Source organism: Apteryx rowi, unplaced genomic scaffold (genome assembly GCF_003343035.1).
Source record: "Apteryx rowi isolate R43461 unplaced genomic scaffold, aptRow1 scaffold_342, whole genome shotgun sequence".
Lineage (NCBI taxonomy): Eukaryota > Metazoa > Chordata > Aves > Apterygiformes > Apterygidae > Apteryx > Apteryx rowi.
In genome coordinates this window covers 396,259-409,893 of record NW_020449886.1, presented here as the reverse complement: position 1 = coordinate 409,893, position 13,635 = coordinate 396,259, and the positions used below count along the sequence as shown (strand labels likewise).

The window sequence follows — 13,635 nt, the reverse complement described above, 5'->3', positions numbered from 1 at the left end:
CCAGACACTGAATGTTAAGGACCTATAGGCCTCTCTTTAAATAACTTCTCTCTCCTTGTTGTAAATTGTTAATTAAATTTAACTTAGACTGTTTAAAGATGGCTTGGAAAAGAAAGCCAGATTTCAGGATATGGTCTCAATCATGTCTGGTTTTTTTTTAGCACAATTTTTTCCATATAGTTATAGGCAGTATGTTATATGGTTTATGAATGTTGCTGTACATTTAAGCTGGAACCAAGCAAAGAAATATCCTAAAAAACTCATTTCCATCTCCCTTTAAAAATTTGCATCTTTTCATTGCAGTTTCTTAGCCCGCGAGTATTTGCATGGGGCAGTAAGGAGGGAGGAGCTGTTTAGTATTAATAGATTATTGACAGTTTAATGTCTTGGCACCTAGACAGCCCATAAGGTATAATAAACAGGAAGCTGTCTGATGTGAGAGCAGTCAATAGCGTATTCAATCAGAACCTTTCAGTTAATTGCTGGTTGACCTCAGAGATTTCCTTTAAGTGCAACTGTCCTTCGTTCAAAACTCATCTGGTTTTCAGGGTTTAATTTGAGAATGCCCTTTCCATATGGGAGCTGACGCTGTATGGTCTCGGTTGGGTGTTCCGCCCCGCTCCCGTGCACGGCACTGCAAGCGCGAGTACCTGCCCGGAGCCGCGAGAAGCGCGGGGGCGCACGCCGCGGGGCGGGCGCGTGGCCGCCTGGGGAGCTGGGCAGGCGGCAGGGCTGCCAGCAGAGGTCGGGGACATTTTAAAGAAATCTGCCCGGGCTGAGCTGTTTTCCAGAGTGTTTTGGATACAGCGGGGCGTTTTTGGGTGCCTGTGCGGCCTGCAGGCATGGTGCATAACTGCGCTGCCTTCTGCAGGGCGGCGCTGGCCCTGAGGCTCAGCACCGCTCCCAAGCGTACCCAGCACGCTGCACGGATGAGCCACGGACAACAACTTTCCTGCTCCTCTGTACAAGTGCAAACCAAGCTTGCTGGTATTTAGTTTCCCTAATTTCTGTACTTAGCCATTCTAATTTTTTTGGACTGTGTATCTTGATGTGATCTAGATAAGCTACAAAGGCAAGCAGGCAGGAAGCCACAAGGGCAGTCCCTGACCCTGACTAACTGGAAACCATCTGCTCGTTCGGGGAGGAAGCCTACATGGAAATCTCTTCTAGCAAGTCTGCCGTGTTTGGGGTTTTTTTCCTTTCCCTCCAACTGTTGACTCGGAGCGCGTGTGTTTTGCCTAAGCGGGAGCAGGGAGGGTCAGCCGCAGCAAGCCTTGTTTGCAGCAAACGGGTTTGGATTTCTTGATGGCAGCGAGTGCTACCCTGCGACGGAAATGCTTCGCTACCAGAACTAGGTTCATTTACATTTCATGCAGTCAGGAGACATTTTCTTGTCTCTAGATCTTGCTCTGATTGTGTCTTCTAGCCGCTTAACATGCATTCAGACTGTGGCTTGCTGAAAGGAGTATTATTACTTTTAATCTCTAATTTTGTCCTGGTTTGATTCATTTCTGTGGTTGTCTTTGTCCATCTGCATAGAACAAACTGCTTATGCCTTTTTAATAGCCTGATGAGCACCAGGGAAGCACTGCTGACTTGGAGTGATGTTATTCCTCATTTTTCCTTGTTTAAATGACGTCAGGATTAGGAAGGCCATGTTGCTCTATTTGGAATCCAGGTAAGTTCTGGCCAGTACCCTGACTGAAGTAGGCTGCCGATTTCCTGGGTTCAAGGGGAGAGGAGAGGTGAGGTTTTGAGACGGCTTTGACTTGCTCTTTCTGGAGAGAAAAGAACAAAATTATGGTGAAATGTAACAGAACCGTGGAAGAAATCCCAGGATATATTTGTTCCCCTTGGGCAATCAGCTGGAACACATATACTTAACTCCGAGATGTTTCTGGCCAGAATATATTCTAAGGTACTCTCTGGTTTTATCAGACTTACTGACCAAGCTGGTTATCAGTATTACATAGACCAAAGGACTCCCACATGGAATAAAAATCATAAGCTTTATTGGATTTTGAGATAGCAAAGGTTCACATACAGTTCCTTTTATAAACTACATCACATTTCATTCTTTCAGATCTCCCATCAGGACAATCCTTTGTAAATGTGACCATGAAGTAAGTAGGTAGATATATGGCTATAAATGTCCATACCTTGGATGGCACAGCTTAGTGCTATGTAAATGCTTGAACTGAGATTAAGGGGTTGCTGACATTTCTGAAATATTGAAACAAAAAATATGTTGGTGCTTTTTAAATTATTATTTGCAGCTAAAAAAAAAAAAAAAAAGCTTGTGACAGTTTGGAGCAACATAATGCTTTGGAAGAAAATAAAATGGAAGAATCTGAAGGGCAAAAGTTGGCCTGAATAAAAACAACCAGCATATGCTGTTTCATGACAAATGCCTGAACAACTGCTTGAACTTTGTGAGAATATTTCCCCCTCACCCTCACAAACAAACTGCTTGGCAAAGTAGACTTTATTTAGGCAACACTTCGGTGTCAGTCTACATTTTTGACCGAAAGGAAGATTTTTCTTGAAAAATGCCACACAACTCTAATCTTAATGAAGCAAAGAACAATGTTTTGCACTTCCAGCAAAAGTCTCGGGCTCCTTACATCCAGACCTACACAAACTGCAGACTTGCATAAAGTTTGATCTTATCCCTGTGATTATGTGCGTACAGTCGACCGAGGGCTGGATGGTTGGCAGAGCTCTCCACAGTGGGCAGTGGCAAAGCTAGGGGCAGATCCCAGGGCCGTAACACACTGTCTCTTGTTCTGTTTTGTCCTAATACCACCCTGCTGATTGCATCCAACCCTGTCTTAAAACATTTTATTAAAAAATTAACAAAGTACCTTTTATTTCTCAACTGCATATTTTCTAGTACTGTGGGTATAAACTGCAGGTGTTGCAGGTAGGGAACTTGCTGTAAAGCCTTTTGCTTCCAACATCTGTAATCTGTAAAAGAGGTACAGGTCAGAGCAGTGAGACGTCAAGATCAATAACACCAGACTAGCTTCCTCAGTCTTCCAGACGAGCCCACCTTTTCAAGAGTGTAATCAGGAAGACAAAGCTTTTCCAATCTAATTCCCCAAGGCCTCCTGTCCTCAGTGCCCTAATCTATGGGGCAGACTGTACTTTGATCATTCGATTTTTATTTACCCAGTTCCAAGCTAAGGGTATAATAAAGCACATTATGCCAGTTGTGTGTGTGGTAATGCTGGATATTTTGCCTTTTACCATGGTAGTTGATTATAATGCACTTTTTAAGACTTGCTTTCTAAAAAAAGGAATATTTATACTTTTATGTGTTTGATTCACACAGTATAGTTTGCTCAAGTCCTGTTATTAAGTACATTGGTGGTTACGTCTAGAAAGCAAAAAACATGCTGAGTAGTGTTTTATCAGCACAAATCTGCTATTTTCGCTAACCATAACAGTCAGGTTCTTCTGACTTCTGACTGCCCCCATTGTAAAAATTAACAGTACAGTTGGGTATTCCTGGAACCCCAAATAGCCATCTGTGAGGACCTAAAACAGTTTGATGGGATAAATAATTACCCCCCCTCCCCAGTCCCCCACCCCAGAATGCAGTGTCTAATCCAAACATATCCTTCCTGAAATAATTCAGAGCCTACTCCTGATCTGTGTAACTGGAAAACAACATGATTATGGTGGCGCCATTCGTGCCACCATAGTTAGGGGTTTAGAGCTTGACCTTAAGCATTGCTCTAGGTCGGAGCTTGTCAGTAAAGATCTTGCTCAGGCTACAAGCAAATGCTCCTCTGATTTTTAGAGTGAAAAGGAGGAAAAAAAGGAAATGTGTAGTGTTAATTAAAAAAGAAAACATAGAGGATGCCTGAAGTATTTTGTCTGCAAAAAACAAACCAAAAAAGCCTTTTGTTACTTCCTTAGTTCCTGTGGCATCCTGCCAGCTCGTCATTAGGAATAGCAGAGTTGGAACGGGGAAAAGCAGAGTCAACCCAAAATCTTTGACAGACCCTCCATGCAGCCCCAGCCAAACTCGGGCTGTGTTTGGAAACTGCCAAGCAGGACTCTGCACACAGTAGCACGCCGGGCTGCAAGAGAAAGCACCAAAGAGCCAAGCCAGAGGTCCACAAGTCTCGTGGTCCTGTTGTGAAGAAGATGAGTGTTAAGCAAACGGTTTTCTGCCCCGTGATGCACGCGCAGATGGTTAAAGGCCCATGCCATTTGGATGAGACTCCAGCTCGYGTCACGGCGCAGAAGGGCAGCGTGAACCTTCATGGGGCTGTTGCCTTCGCCCTCGTGGGGAGGCTTCCTCGCCGTCGCAGGTTAGAGGCGAGAGGGCTTGCCGGGCCGTCGGAGCGCTGCCACCGAGGGAGACGCCCGAAGCCGCCCCGCTGCCAGCTGCGTTGGCCATGCCCCATCCCCACACAATGGAGCCATCCGTCACCGCTGCCTTCAGGAGAGAGTCTGCGGCGGCGTTGTGCAACGCTTCCTGGCCACAGCGGCCTCCCTGTCACCAGCACCCTGGTTTCTGCCAGCAGAAGCCGGACTGAGTCCGGCCTGTTGCGTACTCATGCAGTAGGTACGGAGTGGCTCCACCTGTGTTTATAACACTCCCAGGCTGCAGCTAGATACTTGAGAAAGGGGTATTTGCTATTGTGCACAATTACTTTGCAGTAAACCTAAGAATCTGGCTTAAACCAGCCAAAGATGGGAAATTCAGGGCTAATCCACTAACATTCATCAGCATGAGTTCATTTATGCTACCCCATAAAATCAGCCAGTTCTCAGGCACTTGCACAGCAATGAAAGTTGTGCCTGCGCTTTTGTGGGAAGAGTTGAGTTAGCGTTCAAGAGCGAACAGTTACCCCAGGAAACACCGGGACACTGCTCAGCATTGTCAGAGTTTGGTGATTTATTTCTTTAACATTATACAGACAAAATAGTGGCTATTGTGTAGGCACGTGCTGTCTATTAAGAGGGATCAGGAAAGGGAAATAAATCACGCATTACTGAAGAATAAGATCATGATTGTGGTCAAGTGATGGCAGAATTTTTTTTTCTCTTTGTCAAGCTGATTTGTAAACATCCTTCAAACAACTGCGCAGACAGCAGTTCCACGACTGCTTAAAAGAAAAGACAAGACAAGATTACTATGCACAGATGTTTTACAGTAACCTTAGCCCTGTCCAAATGTTATCTGGTCATCTCCAGTTGTCATTGTGAGCTACGTTGCACATGTAGCCTCTTAGCAGCGTGTTGTAATCAGGCTGTAATTTATATTTTATCTCCAGCGATGATAGCTCTTAAAAATGTTTTGTGGTGTATTTGCTCTTTGATGCATGCTAAGCTTCTGTTAGCATTAATGGGAGCGGTGTGCAGGGGGGTGGAGGGAGAAGACACCTTCCCCCCCACCTTAAGTCAAGATTATTTGCATTTTGCTAATGCTTTATGCTTATCACTTTGGATGTGATGGCAAATGCAATGCTCAGCTGAAAGTTTCTTTTTCCTAATCTTTATTTATTTTCTGCTAAGATTAATAGAATTATTGTCTTTTCTTTCTCCTTTTGGCTGGTTTTGACAGTTTGGTCCTGGACAAGAATTGCAGGATTGAGGCACTATTTCAGAAACTGGCTGTTTGTTCAGGGTTTTGCCGTGTTTTCTGATCGCTGTCCATTTCCTGCCCTTAAGCAACGCGACTGCCGTAAAGCAAAGAGAAGCATGAGGAACGTATGCTCAAAAGATGTTGAAATGAATGGCTTTGACCAGCTCACATTCCAGTCTGGAAAATAAACTTGTTTTTGACTTTGGATTCCATGTGGACCTCTTTCCTTTCTTTCCATGTCCTTCTTATGCTCCTTTTTGCATAGTTCCTAGAGCGAATCATAGGTCGGTGCTGAGGCAGGATCAGACCTAGGATATGTGCACGCCAATATGCTGTCTCCAGGGGTGGTCAGCAGCAGACAAACAGGGAGAGAAAAGGCCTGAATGTTTGGGGGATGTTTTTACTGGTTGACTGCTCTGTCTCTGCAGCTAGATAGGACCCGGGGCTCCGGGCTTGCAACTTGTTCTAGCCAACAGCTCTTAAAGATCTAGTCTGCCTTGCCTGAGATGGGGTGCACGCTACCACAGACTTGTACCATAGTTACCTCTAATAATGGTGTTTACTCTTGTGAAGCAATTACTAAACTACATAAAAAATGCACAAGATGTGCTGCTAGTATTTGAGTTACAAAATTAAAAGAAGCTCAGACTGAAGTTAGATGAAAGTGAACATATTTATCCATGTCAGACTTCCTACCATTTTGCACGCTCATATTGATTTCTTTTGACACGGTCTTCTTTTATTGAGTACCATATATTTTTTTAAATCCCTTACTGATAACAGTACCTGCTAAGGGCAATTGTAAAAGGAAACTAAAGTATATTAAACCTGCCTGGAGTCAAAATGTAATCTAACACCTGTAGTCTGCAATTTGTCATCACTTCATAGATACTTTTTCTTTTTTAATAACAGTTTTGGATTTTCCCGAGTTTTGACCTTAGGATACTGTATAATCCAAGAAAAGCAGGGAAACTAAACCACAATCTTTAACACAGCTTTATGGTGTCAAGGTGTGAAATCGCCACTGTGAGAATGAGCCCAACAAAAATACTTCATTTCAGGCTGGTACTAGTGTTGCAATGTTTATCTAAATGAATATATATTTTCAAGGAAAAAAAATAGTAATCTAAACCACTTTTTTAAAAGGAAAAAAATGAACACAGGTGCAAATTGTAACTTCTGCTACAGTTTCTCATACAGACATTCCTAGGAAGCCTGTAAAGTGTCTTGGCTCAGTGATTCTGTCTAATTAACGCTCTTGCCAGTGTGACCCCAGACTGGAAGGCTGTTAGGCTGCAGCCTTGTTTACTGCAGTGGTTTGGTCCGTTTTGTTCTTGTACATTGCTGTATATGAACCGAGAGACTGGTGGTACAGGGTGTAAAGTTGTTTGTTTGAATACATAATCTCCCACAGACCATTCATATAAGATCTTCTAAGAGAGACAGGCAGTACAGCCTCCTAGGCATCAGGCTTCTTTGCAAGGTGACAGAGACTGTCTCTTGAGTAATCCCCTAAAATGATAGATAGGCATCAACAGTGCTGCCCCAGAGCTCGTGGCTTGCAAAGGTGAAGCACTGCAAATTTCAGGTCTCCATAAAATGCAGCTGAACACCTTGTTTTGGTTTGTTTGTTTTTTTTCTGCTTGGCTTTAGCTAGGAATTGGGAAGGAGCTTTTCCAGAGGGCTTGCTCACATGGTGAAGCACGTCCTGGATCAGGTTTTGCATTGAGTCAAATCAGTGGCAAATCCTGCTGACTTGCCTTGAGTGCTTGTAAGGGATATAACAAGTAATGAGTGTTAGATATACTGAACCACTGTTCTGGAAATCTCTGGTATTCTCTCTGGGTGCTTTTATTTTGGGGTCCTTAAGCAGGCTAAAACCTTGCTTTCCTTGGCATAAAAGTCGTCGTGATGCAATGTCGCGGTTGGTTACGAGAGTAATGTAAATGTGAAGGAAAGAGGAAAAGTTAGACCCCTTCCCACCATGGAAAAGAGAAGGCCAATCTGTTAAATTTTGCTCTTTGGGGGTGTGGGTGATGAGAATTGGTACTGGGCAGCCCAGGCCAGGCTAAGTGCTTGTGAGCGCTCACCCTGTCCTTGTGAAGAGGAAGGCAATATCTGTTCGACAAGGGCAGCGTCCGTTGCAAATGCACAGTCTTGCCTTCCAAGAGTTGAACATTTTTGGCTTTTCTGATAGTAAGGGGCACCTCATCATCCCAGCAAAACCTGTCAGAAAGAAGGAGCTCTCCTGATGAGTCCTGTCTGCTAGAAGGGGTATGACTGAACCACACTGCAAAACAAAAGAGTTTGGGGTTTTCATGTCAAAATGCAGTTCCTGTTTCTAATCAGCTCCAACAGCTGTTCAGGCAACAAAATGTGTCTTTTCACAAAGCGAGTGTTGTTAACCTGTACCTCACTGGCAGCTGGTGCACGTGACTGCATGTGTATTCCTCTGTTCAAGCATCTTCCCTAGGTCCCCTTAGCGACTCACCGTTTTCATGTGTCTTGTTCTAGCTAGGAAGTGGGTGGAAATGGAAATGAACATCAGTGGAATAGTGAGTCTAGCCAAAATTAAATACAGCGCAGACACAGACTGCAATTACAAGACGTTCGTTCAGTTTGGGTTTTCTCACCTCTCTTTGCTGTGGGAACGTGTCTGTCCCTGTCCACCTAAGTCAGCTTTCTCATGCGGGATTGTCCCGAGCCGTGGGGAGTGGATACGCGTCAAACAGCGCGGTGATCCCTTCCCCCCAATAGTTCTTGGCCTTGGATTTTAGAAAGACCACAAACCCTTAGCTTATTACAAGTAATCCTGATCACTCCCGTAATGATACACTACATTATATACTCTCCTAAACTTAATCATTCAATATCTCACTTCCTTCCCTGTAGGCATGTACTATTATATTTTACACATGGCTTCCAGCTGGTTTTCATTGTGGCCTTCAAATCATATTTCAGTACAGTGCGATTTAAGACCAGTCACTTTATCTTTTAATGTCAGCTTCCATCATATTAGTTTTTTTGGAAGTTTTCTACCAGGACTGGTTAATAGGTTTGAAAAAATGAGTTCGTCTGTGAAGATAAAGTCTATCTGAATGAAATTTCCTAAAGCAGCATCTTTCATACCAACTCTCTTCCGAAACGGTCAGAATGTAATGATGCCTGTAGCGTTTAAAAACGAAATCTCCTGAAGGGATGGAAAAAATAAGTCCTGTGGGCATGGAAGGAAATCTATATCTTCACATTTGATTCGAAAGTAGATGGAGAATCAGTGAGGAGGGAGGGAGGGAAGAGGAAGTCAGCTCCAGATGGCGGCTGGTGTGGAGAAGAGGCCATCCCAGCTACGGCCGGGCAGCGGCGGGGCAGGCCGCGGAGGGCYGAGGGCTGCAGCAGCACGAGGGTGCACGGCCGCGGGGAGTCCCCAGGCACGGGGCAGGTGGGCGAGTTGGGCTGGGCAGCTGAGCGGGCCGAGGGGAAGGCACCTGCGGGCCGGGCCGGGAAGGGCTCGCGGGAAGGTGAGGCAGGTGGCCACGAAGGAGGCAGCACGCGTGCACCCTGCTAGGCACCCAGCCAGCTTTCTTTGGGAAAGGCAAGCTGAATGTGGCCGTGCTTCTTATACCTTCTCTCTGAAGCCCGCCAAGCACATGGTGTTTACCAGTAGGTCAGACCRTAATTTGGGGGGGTGGTCTGCACTGGAGCCATCGCCTGTACCGGTACTGTGGCTTGTACTTTAACCATGAGCAGGATCAGCAGGCATTGCAGCTTTCCATTAGGTAAGCAGAACAGCACTGACCCAAAATACAGAGCGTGTAGCGCGCTGGCCAGATCAGTGTGTGAAGTCACTGGAAATTTTACATGCAGATCTAGGAGCATAATAATGACGCCAAAACCTGAAAATCTGGAACTGCCCCAAATGGACAGTTTCCTTTGTAAGGACATGGTGAGCAGAGCCAGATATGAACTGATCAAATTGCCCCAGTAAACAAGTGTGTTTTACAAATGTAGTTCAAAAGCAAACGTTTAGCAAAAAGTGAATTTATATTTCATATCAAATCATGAACCTCAACCATTGGTCTGTTTCCCATAGAAAAGCATACTTTTTGTATTAAGTAGCCTGTATTATCAGAAGGAGATACAAAACTGATCACAGTCTAAATTTGGAGGAAATTCTACATGTTTATGCATCTGTGTCTGTGTCTGTGGGTAGTATTGTGTTGTTAACACCATTAGAAATCCAGAGCAAGCCCCTAGAAGTCAACGAAATTATGAGTTTCATGTTTATGTAACAGTGGCTTTAGGTTTTTGTATTATTTAAGAAAACAGTAAGTCAAATAAAATACAGCCTATTTCTAACATTTTAAACTAATAATACCAGGGTTATGTGTTTTCTCTTCTGGAGAGGATGGAGAGATCACTCCAGAAAAGGAAGGGTTAAGTAAAATTATTCTTTCCCTCACGCTCTCAGCCCTCTCTTTGGTTGATTGCTTTATAGATGCTGTAGGCATCTCTTCATCTCCTTCAAATTAAACATTTTACTGCTGCTGATCCTGTATTGTTAGATTTTTTTCATCATGATATTTGATTAGAAGTCTTGTAACATTTTTCAGGCCAGATCGTTTCTCATGCTATTTGTCAACTGAAAAGGGAGAAAAAGCCACTTCCAACTCCAGCAAGAATGAACTGAGTAATTCGCACCCTTTCTGGATGTGTTTCCATCTATGTTAGCTGCTACTTGAACTCAGCATTCTGATTAGCAGTGCTACTTGAGGCTTTTCTTATGACGCTTTCTGTAAATTCACTGGCAGTTTATTTGTGGTGTTAAATCCTTTTCTTTTTGGTTGTTCTGCGCCTTACGGTGTCAGGAGACAGGATCCACGGGCACGACAGCGGAGATACGTAGGTATAGGCTGCGTTACCCATTTGCTGGGCTGGGTCCCCGGCTCTGCCCATTTGTGTGCTCCCTGCTGAGGTAGGTGAGGATCTGACCCATCATTTACAAAGACTCTGTTTGAACATGTCAGTCCCTCTCTTTGGAAACAAACCACGGATGAAAAAGAAATCCTCAAAGAGGAACTGAGTTACTTGGTGCATTGGAACATTATGCTCTTTTACTACAAGAGATGGTCATAATGCAGAATATCTGTCATTCCCATGTGAGTTTCCTCCTTTCCCCCAGCTCCTTTGCTAGCTCCTTTTCCTTGACACCCTGTTTGCGTACATGCCTGAAAGGAAAATTAATCCATTGGCACTGCAACATATTTGCAGTGCCGCTGCCCACCAGCGACTCTTGCCGCGACTCTGCAGACCTGCCCAGGCGTGCAGGTGTGCCATTGCTCATCTCACGCACGGGCGGTGAGAGTAGAAACCCCTGGAGCCAGCGCCATGCCCTGCCTCTTTGACCGACACAACGCAGCACCTTAAAGTGTCGTCCCGCTTTGGCCTCGGAGTGCCCGCTCCTGCTGTCAGGCACACGTGCAAGCAGTGAGCCGTTCCTCCATTCGCGAGTTGGGCCATTTTCACAGAATCTCTTCTGGGTTTGGCTCCTTGGCAAAACTTTTGTAGTGGGCCATTGTTGTGCAGTTTCACGCTACTTTTAAAAAACTGTTGCTATAGATCACTAGCAATGTGAACTATTACGACAGCACCATTTGATGAAGGAAATGAATAGAGGGTTCTTCAACACAAAGCCCTTTTATTTGTTGCATGCATTGACAGTGTGATGTTCCACAGCGGATTTCCCGCTTACATTAGTAACTTGAATAGTGTAGGATTTCACTGGGGGCTGTGTGTGTGTGTAAAACTCAGTGCAAGTTCTCAGCAAACTTCCAGGATTTATTCTTATTTTTTCCATTTAGAGAGTTTGAATGTTTGAACGTTTCTTGATGTTACAGATTTTCTTGATGTTACAGTGTGCAGCAAAGATGTTTTTTTCTTTGGGTGAAGAGCCAGAATTTCCTCTTACTTGTAGAAGGAAATATTTATCCATATTGATTTTGTTAGCTCTGTAGCTTTGAGTTCTAATAATTATTTCCCTGCATCTGAAGAAACCTCTGGGCAAATACAGCCTTCAATCCTGTAGGGGATTTTTGCTGGTAATCTCTCTTGTATAGATTCCGTTTTAAAGAAAGCATATGTAGCTCCTCTGTATTTCTAATAGTGCAGTGGAAGTATTTTTTTTTCCCTGGATGCACAAGGCCCTCTCTTAGTCATTTTAAGTGGCTGTTAGGAAGATTAAGAGCTACATATGCTTTCTTTAAACTTGCCGAAAAGGAGATATTGCCAGTGAAAATCTGTTACACGACTGAAAACTGTATTTGCCCAGAGGCTTTCTCAGAATGCAGGGATATAATTATTTGAACTCAGAGCTGCTAAACTAGTGGCATTAATACGGATGTAATACCAAGAAATCTGTTCAAAAGATACATTAAAGCCAGCTCTGCTAAGCAACTGAATTGACTACGATGTCACTGTTTATAGAAGGGAAATTTGTTGAATCTCTGGACTTCTATTATTTCCTTTTTTGCCATAAAGCAGTTGTGATGGATTTTAATGCCAAATCAGTGTTTGTGATAAACTAACACTTCACAGTCCCGCATGTGATTAGGCTTTCGTGGTGCTAGGCACCTTGCAGGAACAGTGGGAGAGTCTCTAGCCTAAAAAAGCAAGAGGAGACATGGAGGGGGAAGAAGAGGAGCAAAGTGGGAGGATGACTTGTGCCAGACGGGACAACTGGCCAGCTGTCATGACCACTAGACTACAACACTTTTGATTTTGGCTATTTTATATTTCTTTTTATCATCTATATTTTGTATTTATTATTGATTGTATATTTTAAAATTTATTTTATATTGTTTGCCTTTTATATTATTTTTTCCCCTTGTCAATCTGTAGTTACTGGGACATCTGTCCTATAGGTAAGAAAGGTAGCGGAAAATGAATATTAAGTAGTACTTTTCTTCACATAAGTCAGGTAGACCCACTGTAGAGACCTGCACAACTGCCTCTTATCTCGAGCATCAAGAGGGCTCTTTTCCCCGAGGGTCACCGTGTACATGAAGTGTGTGTCTGTTTAATCCTGTAGGTCCTCCACAGACAGCAGTCCCAGCCTGCAAAGGAGAATTCACCACCTAGAGAAGAGGCTCCACCTCCGCCTGCTGAGGACACTTGTGCCAAAAAGCCGAGATCCCGTACCAAGATCTCCTTGGAAGCTCTAGGTATCCTTCAAAGCTTTATCCACGATGTAGGTCTCTACCCTGATCAGGAAGCCATTCACACCTTGTCTGCTCAGCTGGATCTCCCCAAACACACCATCATCAAATTCTTCCAGAACCAGCGTTACCATGTAAAGCACCATGGGAAGCTAAAAGAGCATTTGGGAACAGTGGTTGATGTGGCAGAATACAAGGATGAGGAGCTGCTGACAGAGTCAGAGGAGAACGACAGCGAGGAGGGCTCTGAGGAGATGTACAAAGTGGAGCCTGAAGAGGAGAACCCTGACAAAAGCAAGGCAGCCCCAGCGGACATCGACCAGAGATAATGTGGGATAGGAACGCAGAAAGCAATACATTGATCCAAGGATTTTCTGTTTTTATTTTTAAGTTTTCCTCTTTTTACTTTTTGTTTGTTTGTTTCTGATGCGCATGATCCATGTGCAAACCGAATGAGTTCAGCATTGCCCAATCAAACATCGCCTTGACACAGACACTTGAGTGTTACACTTCCCACATTTGACTGAAGTAATCATTGTAATCACATAGGATTATGCCTTCATTAATCTTGCACTTATGAAAGGGACATCTAGCAAGTAAATGGGAAGAAAAAGTCCTATGATATCAATGAAGGAAAATTTACAACTTTGTGTGTGTATATATATATATATTTACATAAAATATATATATATTAAAATTGCATGGGACAGAACTTTACAACCTGGAAGTATAGACTGTGAAATGAGTTCTTTACAGATGAGACTTGTTTATGTATTAAAACCACTTCACAATGAGTTGCTTTGGCTTTTTGATAAACTGCCG

The 13,635-nt window shown here is 43.8% G+C and overlaps 1 protein-coding gene across 2 annotated transcripts in view; it reads left to right on the top strand.

The window, feature by feature from the left end:
* SATB2 (SATB homeobox 2) overlaps nucleotides 1-13,237 on the top strand; it is a 116,771-nt gene extending 103,534 nt beyond the window's left edge. The window contains exons 10-11 of one of the 2 annotated variants that reach the window (XM_026072457.1): nucleotides 1,065-1,099; nucleotides 12,698-13,237. In XM_026072457.1, coding sequence (XP_025928242.1) covers nucleotides 1,065-1,099; nucleotides 12,698-13,142 — 480 coding nt within the window. In that variant the 3' untranslated portion in view covers nucleotides 13,143-13,237. Of the gene's footprint in view, nucleotides 1-1,064; nucleotides 1,100-12,686 lie in introns of both variants that reach the window. The other variant, XM_026072456.1, reaches the window with a different exon arrangement.
* Nucleotides 13,238-13,635: the final 398 nt, after the last annotated feature.